At 38.7% G+C, this 20457-nt stretch overlaps 2 protein-coding genes across 5 annotated transcripts; one reads left to right on the forward strand and one right to left on the reverse strand.

Moving 5' to 3' along the window:
- Window positions 1-1364: 1364 nt before the first annotated feature.
- On the forward strand, window positions 1365-4474 carry lhfpl5b (LHFPL tetraspan subfamily member 5b). Of its 2 annotated transcripts, XM_083553948.1 has the most exons (3): window positions 1365-1864; window positions 3421-3660; window positions 3944-4474. In XM_083553948.1, the coding sequence occupies exons 1-3, from the start codon at window positions 1453-1455 to the stop codon at window positions 3952-3954; spliced, it is 663 nt and encodes a 220-aa protein (XP_083410074.1). In that variant the 5' UTR covers window positions 1365-1452; the 3' UTR covers window positions 3955-4474. The 2 variants fall into 2 exon arrangements, with proteins under 2 accessions (XP_083410074.1, XP_083410073.1); XM_083553947.1 differs by having other exon boundaries at window positions 3421-4474.
- srpk1a (SRSF protein kinase 1a) lies at window positions 2451-20036 on the reverse strand. 3 transcript variants are annotated; one of them, XR_014535616.1, is made up of 17 exons: window positions 19882-20036; window positions 19050-19104; window positions 15839-15990; window positions 15566-15674; window positions 15320-15407; window positions 15100-15187; window positions 11989-12095; window positions 11627-11792; window positions 11329-11354; window positions 11008-11224; window positions 10045-10371; window positions 9802-9902; window positions 9181-9288; window positions 8946-9015; window positions 6990-7082; window positions 4364-5175; window positions 2451-3630 (listed from the first exon to the last, which is right to left on the reverse strand). XR_014535616.1 is itself a non-coding variant. In XM_083553927.1 (16 exons), exons 1-16 carry the CDS (start codon window positions 19892-19894, stop codon window positions 4991-4993), a joined length of 1905 nt encoding a protein of 634 aa, XP_083410053.1. In that variant the 5' UTR covers window positions 19895-20036; the 3' UTR covers window positions 4171-4990. The 3 variants fall into 3 exon arrangements, 2 of the variants coding, with proteins under 2 accessions (XP_083410053.1, XP_083410052.1); XM_083553927.1 differs by lacking the exon at window positions 2451-3630 and having other exon boundaries at window positions 4171-5175; XM_083553926.1 differs by lacking the exons at window positions 2451-3630; window positions 4364-5175; window positions 6990-7082 and adding an exon at window positions 7099-7787.
- Between the last annotated feature and the right edge of the window lie 421 nt (window positions 20037-20457).

Below are 20457 nucleotides of genomic sequence, written 5' to 3' on the forward strand. Positions count from 1 at the left end.
CAACACATTCTTTAGGGTTGATATCTCACAGTTGACGGGTTGCTTGATTGATTCTGAGACTGGGTTCTGTTCGTGTAGAGTTTCACGTGTTCTACCCATGTAGGTTTCCTCCCATTATCCATTAGCATGTCAATGTCAATGTGGCTTTGCTACAATTGCCCCTAGATGTGAATGTGTGAGAGAAATGTGTGTGTAGACTGCCATCCCATTCAGGGTGTATTTACAGTTCATGTTATGTGTTCATGTTTTGTGAATCAACTTCCAACCTGACCATGCTAAAGACGTTACTACTGATTCATATAACAATTATAAAAACACAATGTTTTATTGTTTTCTTTTTTCCATGGTTGGCTTGAGCCAACATAAACAATAGTTCACAAACACACCAATATAAAAATCTGTGTTAACACCAACTTGGTGAAGCTCCAACTCAATCTCTAGTATCCCACTTCTCTCTAGAACGAGAAGAGCTATACATAGAATTTTCATTTCTCACACACGTGTCAACACTTACCCATTATTTCTACACAATCCACCTGCTCATTCACATTCACCACTTGACTATCCCCCTCACAACCACACAACACTCCCCCAACCCTATTTTGAAAGCCTTTTCACAGAAGTAAGCTAAAAAAAAATTCTAATCCATATGCATGCAGTGTTTATACTTCTTGGGTGGTGAAAGGCTGGTAAAGAGTGATGTTTTGCTCTAGTTAAGGAGGCACAGAAGGTGTTTGTGTTAGATATATATTTGTTTTTACAATTAGTTTTTTTATACAACCATTTACTCGCCAGAATGTACTATATCAAAACACCTTTCCCAGTATTTCCTTTCTGCAACATGAGCATGATATCTTAAATATGTAGACAATTTTATATATAAAAAAAAAAAAGGTTTATGTTTGACTTACAGCCACATTTTATATATAGTATTATGACTGTATCTGTTACAGACATTAACATGTCTCAGATCTTCTCAAAGTCACGCACACAAAGCAGAGTGCTTGTAAAATACAGAAATGGATATTAACACCAGACAAAGAACATCAACCTGTCTGGGTCTTCCATGACATGCAGGAATTACCTGTACACTTAGACCAAGGCCTTTTGTATATCTGATTACTGTTTCATCCCCTTATTTGGATCATGTTACCATTTAAAATTTATAACCAGTGACACCTTTGTTGGCTAGGACATTGTTTCTGACACAAAAGAACAAGTGTTGTTTCATCGGCCACTTTTTGAAGTCCATCTGCTAGTGAATTTGACCAATTACAGATAATGCATAGATCTCCTGAGGTTGTAACAGTAGGCATCAAGAAAATTACCTGGTATCTGTGGAAGTGGATTCTTGTCAAGTAGATTTAGCAAGATAGAGGCTGTGGTACGGTTTGGTTAGCTAGTTGCAAGTTTTTGTTGCGTCTTATCGGACAGCTCTACATCCTTGTCATCATGGAGAAAATGCTTCCTGCAACAGAGGCGGTTAAAATCTACCAGACAAACTATGTGAGAAATGCCAGGGCCATTGGTGTCTTATGGGCAATTTTTACCATTTGCTTTTCCATTATCACAATGGTGGTGTTCATACAGCCCTACTGGATCGGGGACAGTGTAAACACACCACAGAGTGGCTACTTCGGGCTCTTCTATTACTGCATAGGCAACCCTATCACCTCAGAGCTTGTCTGCAAGGGCAGTGTGCTTGACTTTAGCTCTATTCCATCAGGGGCATTTAAAACTGCCATGTTCTTCGTGGGAATCTCAATGCTGCTTAATGTGGCCACCATGGTTTCCTTCAGCCTCTTCTTCTTCTGCAGTGCAGCCAGCGTGTACAAGATATGTGCATGGATGCAGACCTCATCAGGTAAATGTGCACTATGGGATTCAGGGTTAATTTTTGGTTTTCTTACTTAAAAGGTAAAACAAGGTCTCATAATTGATTTGGAATTTCTCCTAAAGAATGGGCCAATTATAAAATTTGAAGCTAAGTGTAGATAATTGTAACAGTAGATAACTTTAGTTCTTTTCAGGAATCACTTCTAAATAAAGTAATACAGTGCCCTCGACTAATATTGGCATCCTTGGTAAATATGAATAAAGAAGGTTGTGAAAAATTGCCTTTATTGCATAATTTCTGGATCGCTGGGTTTTTTTGTTTGTTTTTTTAAAGCCACAAAATAATGCCTGTTGAGGTTGGACAATATCTGAGACCATTCGTCAATACAAAATCTCTCCAAATCTTTTAAATTCCAATGTCTGTATTTGTGGACTCTCCTCGAGTCACGCCACAGGTTTTCTATAGGACTCCAGCCAGGGTTAGGGTGTTTGCATAACCTTGCAAAAGTTAAAGAACCATGTTGGAATCCTCCCTGTGCAGCATCACAATAGTGTTCAGATTACAAAAACATAAGCATATATCAGAAATAAATGCAACAGTGAGTCTTATCATGTAAATCATGTATGTATGTTTATTAGTGGTGCAAATCAGCCTCTGTTGTCTTTGCATTCACCAAACCCTTTATACTTACATTCTTAATTTATTGGCAAAGTCATTATTCCATGGAATCAATACTCCAAGTATAACTGATTTCACATTTTTTCCTAAATTCATCATTAAGTTGTTAAACAAAAGTTATATATAACTATTTATTTCTATTGGCATATTTTCCTTCTCACTTAATGATTTTAAGCCCACATTTAATTTGAATGACAGCAGAAATCTTGAATCCTGATTTGAGAGCAGCAATGGTGACTTAGCTGATATCAGTACTGATTGCATATGGAAATTGTGCTATGATTTCATAAAAACATTAAAAGGTATAGATTATGTAACAGGTGATGAGAGACCTATTTAAGGGGAGCTTCAGGCACTATTATTATCACTTAATCAATTTGCACTAACATTAGCTAGGAAGTTGTTTTGGCCAGGTGGGAAAATGAACAGACTGTCAAAACGAGAGCAAGTGGTAGTAGTCTGATAAGAGCGGGAACACACCACTTTTGATGCTCACAATGTTTTTCAAACTCACCCTTGTTTGACCCCTTGACTCCCATCTTGACTTCTACACCAAAACAAAAGTGGGTATACAACTAAACCATTTACAGAAAAAAGATGTTTACACATGCCACACCATGCATTTAGCATTGTATGATGACAGAACCTACTATAGTTATCCACAAAAGATAAAGAAAAAAGAAAAAACCCTCGTTTATTCTATTTTTCATGTGGAGAGTCAGTGTTTGCCAGTTAAAAAAAATAAATCTGTTAAAACCTACTCAGCTTTATTTTTATCCTTCATACAAGCTATCAACAAATAAAACAAGTTCTCGCCAAGAAACCATAAAAAAAACCAATTGAATTTATTATTGTGGAATATTTTCTGAATGCATATTTTGGTTAATGTGTTCTCCATCCTGTAGCGGTGCTGTTGGTGATGGGCTGTATGATTTACCCTGATGGATGGGACTCTTCTGAGGTAAAGCGAATGTGTGGCGAGAGGACGAGTAAGTACACACTAGGGAACTGCACTGTCCGCTGGGCCTACATTCTGGCTATCATCTGCATCCTGGATGCACTGATGCTCGCACTTGTGGCCTTCACACTGGGAAACCGACAGGACAACCTGCTGCCTGGTGAATTTGAAATGGAGACAAAAGAAGGTAAGACAAAGAAGTAAACAATTATTCTGTAAAACCAAGAAAAGTGAGCTTGGCCACTTGAATTAAAGGGTGTCTCATGGCTAATTTCAGGTGACAAATTCATCAAGCTATATAGGATTCCAGTGTAAAAGTTTGGGTTACATACTAAACATTGCTTAAATTCAGTATCTAGATTTATTAAGCTAGGTATAGTAATTCAAAGAAAAGTCAGAAAATACACAAAACCTATATATCCACAATGTTTTAGCCTTTAAAAAATTCACATCCCTCTTTGTCATTTCAGGAAGTGCCTGAATCCAGAGGTACTGCAAAGCCACCTAGTATGACCACCGAGACAGACGTGAATACAAAAATTCTAATAAAAACATCTTGAATTTGATTCACTCTGGTGGATTTTGCAGTGTATGTGCATTTCAAGAATTTTTAATAATGTTATTTATTGTTGTGTTAAGTCACAACAAAAACACTACAAAAATATTTTTTTTTTAACAAAGAAATAAATAAATACAATTTCACCCATCTTCCAAATATTTTATTAAAACATTACTGTCCAGCTAAATAATCTTAGTTATCAATAGTAGGATTTCTTTTAAAAACTGTACATGGCTGTAATATACAGATCAAGGCAAACTCTTTGGTACACATATATACACTGACAAGACAAATGCACCCGAACATACATACATACACACTTCACAACTACCTTTTGGGTGATGTTGAACAGCTACTCATTTTCTGGAAGCAATGAAAGCAAGAAAGCAACCCTCCAAACAGATTCAGATTTGACCAAAAACGACATAAAAGAAAAGAAAAATGACACTTTTTGAGACATTACACAGTGGTATGGCATTTCCTAAAGTAAACTACAACTCATTTAAATGCATTTTCTACTGTTTTGATGTAAACCTAGAGTTTCCTCATTCTATATCTGGTGTGCATACTCCCAAAACTAAGAAACATGTAACAAACTGACCCATGATATGTGCCCTTTACAACCCCATACTCAGTTAAAGCCTAGTAAAATACAGAAATCGAATCTCTTAGCATGTAGCACACAGCTTGAATAATACAAGAGATGTTCCCTAAAACTGTTGTGCAAATTTAGGGGGAAAGTAGAGTTTGAGGACAAACGGTGCCTCAGGAAATAAGTCTCAAGACATAAAACCACCATGAAAAACAACGTATTTCTCAGGTGAAACATACAAGAAACCACACAGTAACAAAAAAAGTACAAGTACTATTCATATAAGCACTCAAACTGGAAAGTGATATGTTGCAGTCTCTTATGGAAGTAGGGGGAAAATGGATATGCGGTTGGGTATATGGGCCACTAGAGGGCGAGCCAGGGGTGGCGCAGGCATTCGGCCGCTGTGACCCGTTTCTCAGGGATGAGTTCAAGCATGGGGAGCAGGAAGTCTGCAAAGGTCTCGGCATCCTCGCGGGACCACTCATACTTATCCAGCAGCACCTCCAACAGGCCCCACGGCTTCAGCTTGGTGATGTGTTTTAGGTCACCTGCACAGAGAAAACATTTAGACCTTCATAATATTCTTGATGCACATGTTCCATCAAACAATATAGATCAACCAGTAAAGCATGCATACATGGCACTGACTCTACGGTTTTGTCAAAAAAACGACTGCATATTTTTTAAAACATTGTATACAGTACACACCAAATTGGCTTGGATTCTCAAGCTGCATGAAACATGATTAGTACCACGGCAAATATTTAATAAATTCAACAAATTTGATAAAGGTAAAAAGACTTGGGTATACTTTTCCTATGAAAATTTTAACTTGTATAGATTTCCCAACATTTGCAAATAAAAGTTTGCAAGTGACATTAATTATTTGATACATTAGTTAAAAAAAACATTCACTATTTGATAAACATCAGGATTATGTGGTACCATGTTAACTCAACCTTTTAGTTCTGCCTCATTTCATTGCTGACACGGGTCATTTATTCATTTTTCTTTACTGTAAACAAATTCAGTGTTTAAACGAGTACACATTTTAAGCTCTTAATTTCAGGGTAATGGGGTGATTTCTCACAGAAGAACAACATTAATATGATTTTTATTCTACTGTTGATTTTCTTAATACGAGTCAGTTTTGTTTGTCACAGTAATAAGCAACAAGGACCACTTCTAACTTCTGCAATTTGAACTAAACATATGCATCTGGCTGTCCTGTATCATGGGGTTTCTTCTTCATTCGGCTTCTCCCATTAGGGGTCGCCACAGCGGATCATCCGTCTTCATACCCCCGTCCTCTACATCTGCCTTTCAAGCCAACTACCTGCAGGTCTTCCCTCACCACATCCATAAACCTTCTCCTTGGCTTTCATCTTTTCCTCCTTTCTGGCGGCTCCATCCTCAGCATTCTCCTACCGATATACCCCATGTCCCTCCTCTGCACATGTCCAAACCATCTCAATCTCGCCTCCCTCACCTTGTCTCCAAAACGTACTACATGCGCTGTACCTCTAATAAACTAATTTCTAATCCTGTCCATCCTCGTCACTCCCAACGAAAACCTCAACATCTTCAGCTCTGCTACCTCCAGCTCCACCTCCTGTCTTTTACTCAATGCCACTGTCTCTAAACATTTCTGTAAAGCTGCTTTGAGACAATGTCTGTTGTGAAAAGTGCTATAGAAATAAACTTGACTTGACTCTAAACCATACAACATCGCAGGGTTCACCACAGTCCTATAAACTTTCAATTTCACTTTTGCAGATACCCTTCTATTACAAATCACTCCTGCCACTCTTCTCCATTGTTCTCCGTTGTATGCTTTCTGTATATATCCACAAAACACACAATGCAACTTTTTCTGAACTTCTCTATACTTATCTTGGGGTTTAATGATGTTAAATGTAATGCCAATCCAAACAAAAGGTGACATGAGAGTAGCAGCAACCTAGTGATTTTAGGTGCGTCTCCAATCACATACACATTTGCTACCTTGACCAGTTCAAAAAAGGATTTTCCTACAACACCTAACTGGAGTTTGAATTGAACAAAATTGCAACATCAATCAGTTTGTATGTCACAGCCAATTAAGAGAACCGAATATTGCTGGTATTCAAAAGATATAACATGTGTCCTAGCACAGCTTCCATAAATCATTGTTTACAGCTAATTGCACTTATTGTACAAAGACAAGCAAGTCCTTAGACATTCGATGTGCTCTTCATAAAAATGTCAACACTATCGTTAACATTATATAGTCTGTATGTAAAATCATTGATTTTTTTTTTTTTAAGCGTTCCTTCTACTTTAAAAGGTCATAGAAAGCAAAGAACATACAAAACAGTATTACCTTTCTTGGTGAAAAAGTCCTTGGAGTATTTTCCTGCAACTATAAGTTTGCGTGGGATCATCCCCAGCAGCTCAATGATCAAAGCAATGTGGTCTGCCATTTTTTTTATGGCAACAAAAAAGGCGGTTGTTGTGAAGGTTGGTGGAGTTGGGGAGACAAAACAAACCACATATTGATCAAACATGGTTAGTGGTCATTGATCCACTATGGGAGAAGGGTGGAGCAGAGAGGAGGCATGCAGCTCAAACAAGACAGCACAGAGATAGCAGTCAGTGGTCTGACTGGTTGCATTATTCCATTTCCTATATGGCTCCAACGTTTTTAAGATCAGCCAGGAAGATAAATATGAAGTACACTTTTTGTAATTGCGCATGATGGAAGCCCCAATTGTGCACATTCCTTTGCAAATCATTTACCAGCCATTTATCTTACTTCCACTGTTTGAAAGAATTTCCCATAAGTGTTTTTTTTCTAGACGCATCACTCAGATAAGGTTCATCAACATAAGAAAAGGAGCTGAAGAATTTAAGCTCCACTGAGACTTCATGCCTTTATCAGAGATGTCCATAATAAATGCTGTAATCTGTGATAAATGGTAGTTAAAACTGCATGTGTAAATTGCAATGTCAAAAGAAGCTGCAAAAATCCTCCTCCCACTTGCCCTTGAGGCCCAGGGTGGAATTCTTACTGACATGACACGCGTACCTCTACGACTGAAGTATTCCTGCGAGACTTTCCCACACAGAGCATAGTGTCTGGGAATTCTACCCAACAATTCAATGATTAGAGCAAGATGGTCTGGAGGAAAATCAAGAGTAGGACAGGAGAAAGAGAGACAGAATGACAGTAGCAAGGGGGAAAAAAAAAAAAAAAAAAAAAAAAGATGAGCAGTAACGGCATGATTCTAGAAGACTTTAAAGCAGTAAAAGGGTAACTAGCCAGTCACATACTAATAATGGCATGTTAAATGCAGATGAAGATTTTACTGTAGATAGAAAAATTAAATGCTGTCTGTGATTTTTCAATTCAATATTAAGAAGCAATAATGGGCTTGTATGTAAAACATCAGATCAGGGACAGGCAATAACAGAATATGACATCAAAACAATGATTCATATCAGTCAGTTACGGCAGGGTATAAGCTGCACAGTGAAATGTTATGGGACTTTCCCTATCCATCACAATATATTAGGATGTGGGGTTTTTTTTTTAGTTAGAATGTTAGACATTAAGAATGTGCTGCGCCAACACGGTGGGCCTTTTGCCGGTGACATTGTATTTAAAACAATGTCACAAAAACAAATTTTCTGTTTGGATATCACTGGGTGGATGCAGGAAATGTAATAAGCATCACATAAATGCCTGGTCAAGTGAAGGATAACGAGTGAAGTTTTGACAAGGCTGAGTAAGCTTGTCTTCATTCTATTATGGGATGGCATTTGAAAAGGCAGCAGGTATAAGAGCAAAATGCAGGAGGATGACAAAGAAAAGGAGGAGATAATTCCGTGAGAAGGACGAAAAAAAAAGTAGAAAGGGGGAGATGTTGGGTTTATTTATAGCTCTGTTAAAAGGGAAAGAGACACAGGAATACAGACAATTACATTATCTTTTGTAATGATAAATCTCGGCATCATGCTGGAAAAAAATTAGCAAATACTCACTACCTGCAAATTTAATCACAGATAGAGTATATGATGTGATTACATCTCATTAGTTATTTTTATTCGAATGCATAATGCCTACAGCAAGATATAATTAAGCAAGCTCTTCATTATTATTAATCTTTATTTATTAACCAGGAAAGGTCAAACAGAATTGAAAACATATAGTAGGCATATATGCAGTGTGGTTGTACTTCATAGCAAGTAGCACTAATGTATAAAAGTCCCATAGTGTTTCATTTGGAAAAAGGAAGTCAAAAGTAAACAAAGTGGAGACAGGAAGAAAGTGCTTTACCCTCATCCCTGGAGTAATCTTCACCAGAGTGGGGTTCAAACAAGTAATCCCCAGTTGCCAGTTCAAATGCCTGAAAAATGAATGAGAGAAAGAGCAATTTATTTATTTTTTTTTAACAAAGAAATCTCAGGAAGTAATTAAAAAAAAAAAAAGTTTTTTTTTTCCAGGTTAATGCCAAGTAGTAATTTGCGGTGTTAAAACCACACACACTTTCAGTACATTGTATATTTCTCACCATACAAGCTGTGCTCCATAGATCAGCTGGTGTACTGTAACCTGCACCAATCAGCACCTCCAGGGAGCGATACTGCCTAGTCTGAATGTCCTCAGTGAAGTGCTTGGTCTGCAGGAAAACAGCATTTTCATTCATGGGTTTCAGCATAGCCATATGGTAAGCGTCCATAATATTATGTACCAGAAAAAAAAAGAGAACAAATAATAACTAGCATGGCTTCCAAACAGATCATAACCTGGAATTTTACATATAATGGGTTGCTCTCTCCTTGTATCTCAGACATCTCAGTTCTTTATAACTCACCTGTCAAAACCTTGCATCTGCCAATACTGTTTAAAATTATTTCGGTTAATTTGCATTGTTGCTTCTGAATTTATCCTGAGTTATAATTATAAGTCATGAAACTGAGGGATTTGACATTGAGGATGTTTGGATAAATTCTATTTAAATCCCACAGTAACCATTGTTCCTGAAATATCACCCAAACAAAAATCCTGAACAGACACAGGGACGAGTGAAAAAATAAGGTCTCCACCACCTACTGGCAGAAGCATCGAAACAAATCGGAATATTGGATGTTGACAATCCATACAAGGTCAGTAGAAAGATGAAGCCTCTTACCACCCAGCATGCATTGCCCAAGTCAGCAATCTTGACCTTGATCTTGTCTGAATTTAGTGGTTCCAAAGGATTGATTAAAAGACTCCCTGCTGTCAGTTTGGCTACAATGGGATAAGAATTACAATTATTAGTTATACACTATGTTATAAGTAGAAAGGGGGAAAATTTTAAGAAAAATATTGCATTCATAATATTGTGATTAAAACAAGATGCAGCAGTTAATTAAGAGTGCAGCTGACTAACCATTTTGTGGAGTGGACTGCTCATCTCTGGCAGGCATTGGCCCTCCTTGCAGTTTATCAGTTTCTCCCTCTTCCCCCACATCTCCATTACTGTGGCTCTGACCAGGTTCAGGAGAATACAGCCCATTACAGTACTCATAAGGACTCTGGGACAGGTCCCTTGAAGGTCCTGCATTAGCATTGTGCTGGTCCTCCCGTTTCAGTTGCATTTGTTGCTTGATCTCATCTAGATCTTTCTCAGATAAGGCTTGGCTGCCTGGCAGGTGGCCATTACAGTTGAGATCATCTGAGGCAACTGAGGTCACATGCTCTCTGGAATTACCTCGGTCTTGAGGGGAGAAGAAGAAAAATCCAGCCCAAATGAATGTGTATAAGCCCAGCCTATAGTGAGCACATTCTAATTTGAATAAAGATGATAAAAAATGTGTATAACTTTTTTTTATTATAAACAAATCTGCTGATAAACATTTTCATCTAGGCATTTATTTAAAAAAAATAAAATAAAATTTTACGTTTTAAAATGCCCTTTAGGTCTCTGATTCCTGTTAGTGGTGAAAAGTTTTAGACAGGCGTTTCAATTTGGAGAACAAATTGCAGATATGATAAAAAGGGAGAAAATAATTTACGTATTTATTTTGTTCATTCAACTGTATCTTAAAAAACAATTTTTTTTAAAAGCTATTAATAATTTCATCTAAAGCAAGCAGCAGATTTGACTTAGTATCTGCAGAGCAGTGAGCAATGTGATCGAAACAAAAGCAATTTAAAATGTATCAAAAAATACTTGGTACTCAATCAGCAAACACATTTTTGTGTAGCCAGTAGAAGAGAAGAGGGCATGTTTAAATGTTTGCCCCAAGTGGTTCCCTGACCACCAATATGCATAATTTCTTTCTACAGAATTGTGCCCACCTTAATGGAGCGCACAAAGCAGTATAAAAGCACCTTTAGCCAACAAACATACCTATGACTTCCTCTTCACCAATGTCCTGCATATAGGCTTGTCTAAGAGGTACACAAACAGGTGATTTGGGAGATTGTGGGTCATCCTCCTCCTCTTCTGCACCCTCAGGACCATTCTCCATTTCTTCTAGGTCCTGAATGCATTTCTCGAGCAGCTCTGCCTGTCGCTTCTGCTTCTTTTTCAGCTTCTTCTTTTTGTTCTTTGACATTTTGGATGCCTGGAAAGAAACGATGATCAACTGACTGCAACTATACAGATGAGGGAAGTCAACAAACTTGTTTTGGGCAGCTTAAACATGGTTGAAACCATAGACATGCTTACTTGTTTAGGTACAGGTGCTGTACTCACTGAAACAAAAGGAAAATGAGATTTTTATCTCAAACTGTGGATGTTGCACATTACAAATTATACAGAGAACTGATTATTCTATAAAGAATAGGAGACAGTACAAACATCAACAACTTAAAATAAGAACTCAGTTCATAGGCCAAATAAAACAAGTTCATTCATGTCTGTATCAAAAATACTTCAAAGACAAATTTATACACTGTGAAAAAAAAAAAATCACTGACACTGTGAATAAAAAAAGTGAACAAGAGAGGAATCCAGCTAGAGAGACCTGCTGATCCAGAGGGGGGCGGGGCACCAGCTTTCTGCCACTCTGTGGCTTCAGCTGCAAGTCTTCTCACATATGACTCATCCACACTCATCAGTATGTTCTCTGGTTTTATGTCCGTGTGGATAATCTTACACTTTGTGTGCAAGTAATCGAGGCCCTGCAAAACCTACAACAGTATGAAACATAATTTACAGTTTATTTCCATAAAACAGCATCAGTATACCTAATTGCAAAAAAAGCCAAACATCGTAGATATTATTTGATTGAATTTTAAACTGAAAGCAAAACCAAAACGCAATAAAGAAAAGTTTGCCTTCTATTACATTGTTTATTTATTTACCACAAAGTAAGGGTGTGGTTACCTGCCGAATGATGCTTTTGACACAAAGGAGGGGTAAACCTTGATAGTTAGACTTGATAATCCACTTGAGTAAATGGTGGCCCAACACTTCAAATACCATGCATACATCTAAAACGTGCAGTTAAGAAGTAAATTCAAACTAATGAGAACACCTTAAGTCTGTCACCAAATAAAGCACAATCACATTAAACACGTCAGTAATACAGTGCATTAACTAGCCTCAATCCATTACACAATCCATTTGCTTTAGGGGAAAGGGATTGCTCAGTGGTTAAGGCTCTTGGTTACTGAGCAGAAGGTCAGGGGTTATACAAGTCCCTGTATGGCCAAGCTGCCAGTCTTGGCCCCTTGAGCAAGGCCCTTTGCCCTCTCTGCTTCAAGTGTGCTGTACCATGGCTGACCCTGTGCTCTGAACCCAGCTTCCTAAGATTGCTGGGATATGGTAAGAAAGAATTTCACTGTGCTGTAATGTAAGGCTGCAACAACTAATCGATAAAATCGATAATGATCTAAAATGAAATTGTTAGCGTGACGGGAATATAACACAGCCACTTGCAAAAATGGCAGACAGTACAGGGTCAACTGGAAGCAGGAACAAGTGTGCATCCTAACGCATTGGAGCATTTTATATTAAACGCAACAAAGAAAACTCTCCTCACCATGTGAAAATCATATAATTTAATAAAATGCTGTTGTGTAAACTGTTTAATCTGGACAGTTGCACTGTAGCTGTTCTGTTGTGACTTGTTAGCATGAGGCTGGGCAATCACCTCACTCGTGACACAGTGATGGATTCGATTAAAATGGTGCGAACAAACAAAATGCAAAAGCAGCAAATAACAGCAGCTGTAAATTATTACATTTTTAGTCACTCTTGTGGTTTTCAGCTAATGATTATGCATTTGTACACCAATGCACTCCCTCAACAAGCAGCCATGACGAGCTTTAAAATGCCTTAATTTAAAGATAGTTAAACTCAATATGTGGCTTTTGCATTTTAAGTACACTTGTATACATAAACACCCTGAATTAGGGTTTTATATAGTTATAACAAGCAGAACATCTAATTAAAAAAAGAAATTATCAGATTAATTAATTAATTAATATATTGTATGTACATATATATATATATATACAGTGAGGAAAATAATTATTTGAACACTCTGCTATTTTGCAAGTTCTCCCACTTAGAAATCATGGAGGGGTCTGAAATTGTCATCGTAGGTGCATGTCCACTGTAAGAGACATAATCTAAAAAAAAAAATCCAGAAATCACAATGTATGATTTTTAAACTATTTATTTGTATGATACAGCTGCAAATAAGTATTTGAACACCTGTCTATCAACTAGAATTCTGACCCTCAAAGACCTGTTAGTCTGCCTTTAAAATGTCAACGTCCACTACATTTATTATCCTAAATTAGATGCACCTGTTTAAGGTCGTTTGCTGCATAAAGACACCTGTCCACCCCATACAATCAGTAAGAATCCAACTACTAACATGGCCAAGACCAAAGAGCTGTCCAAAGACACTAGAGACAAAATTGTACACCTCCACAAGGCTGGAAAGGGCTACGGGGAAATTGCCAAGCAGCTTGGTGAAAAAAGGTCCACTGTTGGAGCAATCATTAGAAAATGGAAGAAGCTAAACATGACTGTTAGTCTCCCTCGGACTGGGGCTCCATGCAAGATCTCACCTCGTGGGGTCTCAATGATCCTAAGGAAAGTGAGAAATTAGCCCAGAACTACACGGCAGGAGCTGGTCAATGACCTGAAAAGAGCTGGGACCACCGTTTCCAAGGTTACTGTTGGTAATACACTAAGACGTCATGGTTTGAAATCATGCATGGCACGGAAGGTTCCCCTGCTTAAACCAGCACATGTCCAGGCACGTCTTAAGTTTGCCAATGACCATTTGGATGATCCAGAGGAGTCATGGGAGAAAGTTATGTGGTCAGATGAGACCAAAATAGAACTTTTGGGTCATAATTCCACTAAACGTGTTTGGAGGAAGAAGAATGATAAGTACCATTCCAAGAACACCATCCCTACTGTGAAGCAAGGGGGTGGTAGCATCATGCTTTGGGGGTGTTTTTCTGCACATGGGACAGGGCGACTGCACTGTATTAAGGAGAGGATGATCGGGGCCATGTATTGCGAGATTTTGGGGAACAACCTCCTTCCCTCAGTTAGAGCATTGAAGATGGGTCGAGGCTGGGTCTTCCAACATGACAATGACCCGAAGCACACAGCCAGGATAACCAAAGAGTGGCTCTGTAAGAAGCATATCAAGGTTCTGGCGTGGCCTAGCCAGTCTCCAGACCTAAACCCAATAGAGAATCTTTGGAGGGAGCTCAAACGCCGTGTTTTTCAGCGACAGGCCAGAAACCTGACTGATCTAGAGAAGATCTGTGTGGAGGAGTGGGCCAAAATCCCTCCTGCAGTGTGTGCAAACCTGGTGAAAAACTACAGGAAACGTTTGACCTCTGTAATTGCAAACAAAGGCTACTGTACCAAATATTAACACTGACTTTTTTCAGGTGTTCAAATACTTATTTGCAGCTAAATCATACAAATAAATAGTTAAAAAATCATATATTGTGATTTCTGGATTTTTTTTTTAGATTATGTCTCTCACAGTGGACATGCACCTACGATGACAATTTCAGACCCTTCCATGATTTCTAAGTGGGAGAACTTGCAAAATAGCAGGGTGTTCAAATACTTATTTTCCTCACTGTATATATATATATATATATATATGTATATATATATATATATATATATATATATATATATATATATATATATATATATATATATATATATATATAATAAAACATCTGATTACACTAATCGCTGGTTGCAGCCCTACTATAATGTAAATCTGACTAAAATGCCGTTCTTTCTCTTTCTTTTAGCTACCATTACAGATTATCCAGAAAATAACTTTTCGAGCTTCTTGAGACTGTATGGTTTCTCCGATGATGAGGTCACGATTCACAAAAATGCTGATCTCAGCCTAGCTAGGTGCATTCGTAAACACATTTTGAACAACAATCAGATACACGACACTGCATACATTCATCAAGTCATTTATGGAAAGGATACGAGTTCCATTGACCCCAGAGATTTTGAAGTCATCCAACAACTGAACCACCATTTCTCTGTTTGGATCATCAGGGTCAGTGTTCCTTACCTAACACACACACACACACACACACACACACACACACACACACACACACACACACACAAAGTGTATCTTCTACTTTGGAAGATGATTGTTCAAATTCCTATGGTAAGTCATCAAATAACATATAGCACTCACCGATCTCAGCAGCTTTATCTCATCCAGGGCCGTCTCTGTGTAATGCTCTGCACTCTTTACTACTTTCATTGCCACAAATCGCTTTCCCCTTTGAATAGATTACAACACAAACAAAAGAATAAACAGAAAACAGCACTGAGATATATAAATAAATAAGACATGAGACAAAAGAAAACAACATGGAAAGGGTGTGTGTCTGCGTTTGTTTATTTTCTAATATTCATGTGCAAAGAAAGCAGAACTTACTGAATGTCCCAGGCAAGCCACACTGTGGAAAAATGGCCCCAACCCAGCTTACGGATCACATGATACTTCCCATTATACAGATCTCCTATTTTCACATGGTGGTAGCCACCTAGACAAACAAAAGCAGCAGATTTGCAAACTAATGATTTCTTCCTTGTTTTCCCTCATTGAGAATGACTTCTGTTTTTATAAGCAAGTGGTACAAAAGAAAGACCAGGAAATGTTTTTAAGAGCACAGCATACCTTATTTATCAACAATAACAAGCAGGTTACCTTTGCAGTAGTCATTGGGATCTTCCTGCTCCTCATCGTCAGAACCCAGAATCTCCTCATCAGGCTCCTGCGGCTGAGGTTCCGCAGGGAGAGGGAGCTGCTGCTGCTGCTGCTGTTGCTGCTGAGACGCGCCTCGTGTTGGATGAGCTGGCCTTGAATAACATGATAAATTCAGAATAATGATAATGCAATGCACTGGCACAGACCCTTATTAACAGGTTATTTTGATATACATTACAAAAAAAATATATATATATTATTTTTGTTTTGCCAGATAAGCACAAAACAGTGAAGTCTACTTTTCCTATATTTAATGACCTCCTTCTTATGGTGAATGCAGCCAATGCAGGCGAGTTCAACATTAATATAATTTCATCCATCCCTGGGGTATATCCCAGTATCTCATAAATCTCACGTAAGCAGCTGACATTCACAAAGGACAGCCTGTCTTTTCATAAAAATGATCTATAAAAAGTCTATTACTTCCCTCTACTTCTAGGCAAGTAGTGTAATTTAAGTCAATAAAGCTGAACATAGAGGCTGTTATTAAAGGGTTGGGGGAAGTGTGTCAGAAAGGTTCATAAACCTGTGCTTTACATGTGACAGTCTCAAAACACTCACTTTCAAACCATATCTCCTTCATGACTGTTTTGGAATGAATAGACTTCCGTATATACAGTTTAATAGAAATGCTAAAGTCACCATGGAGGATAATTTTTCTGGGGATAAAATTATTAAATCATGTACATAAACATACATGCACGACCCATCTATAGGTACTTATACAAAATAATATAGCCATAACCGTTTTGTCATTAAAAAGTCTCCATACAATGAAGAAAATGCATGATTGCCATTTCGTTGTAAACTCCCTTCATAAACGTCTGTATTATTTTTCACGTGGCCAAGCGTTAGGCTTTTAATTGCAGATTATTCACAAAAGCCATGAAAGTTATTTCAATACGTACTTCTGTCACAGGCAATCTAAAAGCTAGATATACATGCAAAAAATATTTTATTTACACACACATATACAGTGAGGAAAATAAGTATTTGAACACCCTGCTATTTTGCAAGTTCTCCCACTTAGAAATCATGGAGGGGTCTGAAATTGTCATCGTAGGTGCATGTCCACTGTGAGAGACATAATCTAAAAAAAAAAATTCAGAAATCACAATATATGATTTTGCAACTATTTATTTGTCTGATACAGCTGCAAATAAGTATTTGAACACCTGAGAAAGTCAGTGTTAATATTTGGTACAGTAGCCTTTGTTTGCAATTACAGAGGTCAAACGTTTCCTGTAGTTTTTCACCTGGTTTGCACACACTGCAGGAGGGATTTTGGCCCACTCCTCCACACAGATCTTCTCTAGATCAGTCAGGTTTCTGGCCTGTCGCTGAGAAACACGAAGTTTCAGCTCCCTCCAAAGATTCTCTACTGGGTTTAGGTCTGGAGACTGGCTAGGCCATGCCAGAACCTTGATATGCTTCTTACAGAGCCACTCCTTGGTTATCCTGGCTGTGTGCTTCGAGTCAGTGTCATGTTGAAAGACCCAGCCTCGACCCATCTTCAATGCTCTAACTGAAGGAAGGAGGTTGTTTCCCAAAATCTCACAATACATGGCCCCGGTCATCCTCTCCATAATACAGTGCAGTCGCCCTGTGCCATGTGCAGAAAAACACCCCCAAAGCATGATGCTACCACCCCCATGCTTCACAGTAGGGATGGTGTTCTTGGGATGGTACTCATCATTGTTCTTCCTCCAAACACGTTTAGTGGAATTATGACCCAAAAGTTCTATTTTGGTCTCAATTGACCACATGACTTTCTCCCATGACTCCTCTGGATCATCGAAATGGTCATTGGCAAACTTAAGACGTGCCTGGACATTTGCTGGTTTAAGCAGGGGAACCTTCCGTGCCATGCATGATTTCAAACCATGACGTCTTAGTGTATTACCAACAGTAACCTTGGAAACAGTGGTCCCAGCTCCTTTCAGGTCATTGACCAGCTCCTCCCGTGTAGTTCTGGGCTGATTTTTCACCTTCCTTAGGATCATTGAGACCCCACGAGGTGAGATCTTGCATGGAGCCCCAGTCCGAGGGAGATTGACAGTCATGTTTAGCTTCTTCCATTTTCTAATGATTGCTCCAACAGTGGACCTTTTTTCACCAAGCTGCTTGGCAATTTCCCCGTAGCCCTTTCCAGCCTTGTGGAGGTGTACAATTTTGTCTCTAGTGTCTTTGGACAGCTCTTTGGTCTTGGCCATGTTAGTAGTTGGATTCTTACTGATTGTATGGGGTGGACAGGTGTCTTTATGCAGCTAACGACCTCAAACAGGTGCATCTAATTTAGGATAATAAATGTAGTGGACGTGGACATTTTAAAGGCAGACTAACAGGTCTTTGAGGGTCAGAATTCTAGTTGATAGACAGGTGTTCAAATACTTATTTGCAGCTGTATCATACAAATAAATAGTTTTAAAATCATACATTGTGATTTCTGTATTTTTTTTTTTAGATTATGTCTCTCACAGTGGACATGCACCTACGATGACAATTTCAGACCACTCCATGATTTCTAAGTGGGAGAACTTGCAAAATAGCAGGGTGTTCAAATACTTATTTTCCTCACTGTATATACATATTATATATGTATATATACACATACATATACACACACACACACAAAATAAAATATATATATATATTTATTTATTTATTTAAAGCATATATAAATGCAGCATATACATATATATGCAGTATGCCTTTTTGGACATTGTAGAATTTATAGAATAACATCTCGCTAATTCTATATAATCCTTTAAAAGACACGTTAAGCTTTCTTCGTCCCTGGTGAGAATCTGTTTTGCGAGGCGCACGTGGTGCACTAGTGGACCACAAAATGATCCATAGATTTGCATGTGTATTTATGGCAGTGCAGAAGACCTCCATGGAATGCATTTGGCAGTAAGGGCCATAAAGAGCCCTCCATTTTTAGTGTCTAGGCACAAACCATTTCAGGCTTCACCAAGTGACATGGAACAGCAATGAGATGCAAATAAAATTACTCAGCACTGTTGCCATCCTGTTGGCATGTCTGTAGGGATACATTTATACACAAATGCACCAAAACAAAACAATCAAAACTTTCCCTGTTGTTCTATAACATGGAGGGGGAAACAGATCAAAAGAGAAGCAAACTTACTTCTTAGGTGGCTTCTTGGCTTTGCCCCTTTTCTTCCTGGCCTGGAGGGCGAGAACTGTTCGAGGGGGTAAAAGGGAAAACACTCATTTAGAACACAACGGGTACATAGTTAAATAAAACACACCCGCCAATGCAAATGAAGGACTGGCGATGCAACACCACTGGATGCATCAGACAAAACGGAAGAACAGTGTGCTAATGAAGTGGCTTTTGATCCTAGAAAGCGATCACTATCTGAAAAGAAAAACAGGAAACTCTCATCAGTCATTGTTGTTAGCCAGGTAGCAAGCAAGCGGTGACCAAAAATCGGTGCGGAGGAAAAGATGCGGTGGAAAATACAAATATTATTAAACGAACTCATAACTTGTAATATTGATGTAAAATAACAGAAGGCCGGGTGCTGGTACGATGAGATTGCTGAAGTTCCCATCAGGACAAGACTGTCTGATGTGATCATGCCTTCCACAAGGATTCCTCTGCTACACTGTACAAAGAATGTACATCTACACCACCGTTACATTATTATCACGTAGGAAACACGACTGCAGACTCGTAAGGAACAAACCGAGCGCCTCGGTACATCGGCTCGTTACGTTCACATAAGGAATCTGACTGTGGCTAAGGCTAAAGCTAGCTGCTGGTAGTTCGCGTGTGTGCGTGTGACATTAGCGTCCTGTCGCACATATCGACGTGTACGCGGCCAAAACGAACAGATTTTCCGTTAAATATCAAACTAACACCCTGCAATTCGGTCGCACGTCGTTCGATGCAGCGATGCCAAACAGAAAATATCGAGAAAAAAAACGCACCGGTGACGTTAAAAAGGGATTACCTTTTCTCTCCATGTTGGCCCGGTAGCTGGCGGCTCGAAGCTCCACGCGCCTGCGCGGCCCGTCGACACGCGCGCGCACGCAGCTGTCTGTGTGCTTATGCGCGAGCCTGGATCCGACTGCGCGTACTAACCGGACTAGAAGTATGCAGCAGCAGTAATGCAGACAGCGCGAGCGTGCTACGCTCACATGCTGTGAAGAACGGCTGCGTGGTGGGTGTGTTTGTTTATTGAAAAACCTGTATAGTGAAAGGAAAATGATCAACACGCAAAAAACATATCCACAAAATTAATAAATCCAAGAGGTATAAATTTGCACTTTGTAGATCGGTTTAAGCAGAGACGGCAAATATGTCGCTTATAAAATGTATGTAACCAAAGTGTAAATAGACACTCCAACCGTCATTATATCACAGATCCATAAGCTAAATCTTTGGACCAGAGTTCCTGCAGAAAGCTAAATGAGGATGGTTATGGTATATGAAGTGTAAAGTCAAGGTCCTTTGGAGTGCCATTAAGAGGGACAACTAAGGGATTGACATCGAATTTTAAATTTGTGGGCTTTAAATGCAGCCAGCT

Source organism: Silurus aristotelis (genome assembly GCF_946808225.1).
Source record: "Silurus aristotelis genome assembly, chromosome: 11".
NCBI lineage: Eukaryota > Metazoa > Chordata > Actinopteri > Siluriformes > Siluridae > Silurus > Silurus aristotelis.

Bases quoted from the DNA above. Each gene is read 5' to 3' on its own strand.
- lhfpl5b (XM_083553947.1), top strand. From the start codon at position 1,453: ATGGAGAAAATGCTTCCTGCAACAGAGGCGGTTAAAATCTACCAGACA. The intron at 1,865-3,420 runs GTAAATGTGCAC...TCCATCCTGTAG, and splicing joins ATGGATGCAGACCTCATCAG to CGGTGCTGTTGGTGATGGGC.
- srpk1a (XM_083553926.1), bottom strand. The intron at 15,188-15,319 runs GTGAGTGCTATA...TGTGTGTGTTAG, and splicing joins AGATAAAGCTGCTGAGATCG to GTAAGGAACACTGACCCTGA. The intron at 9,903-10,044 runs GTTAGTCAGCTG...ATCCCATTGTAG, and splicing joins GCAGTCCACTCCACAAAATG to CCAAACTGACAGCAGGGAGT.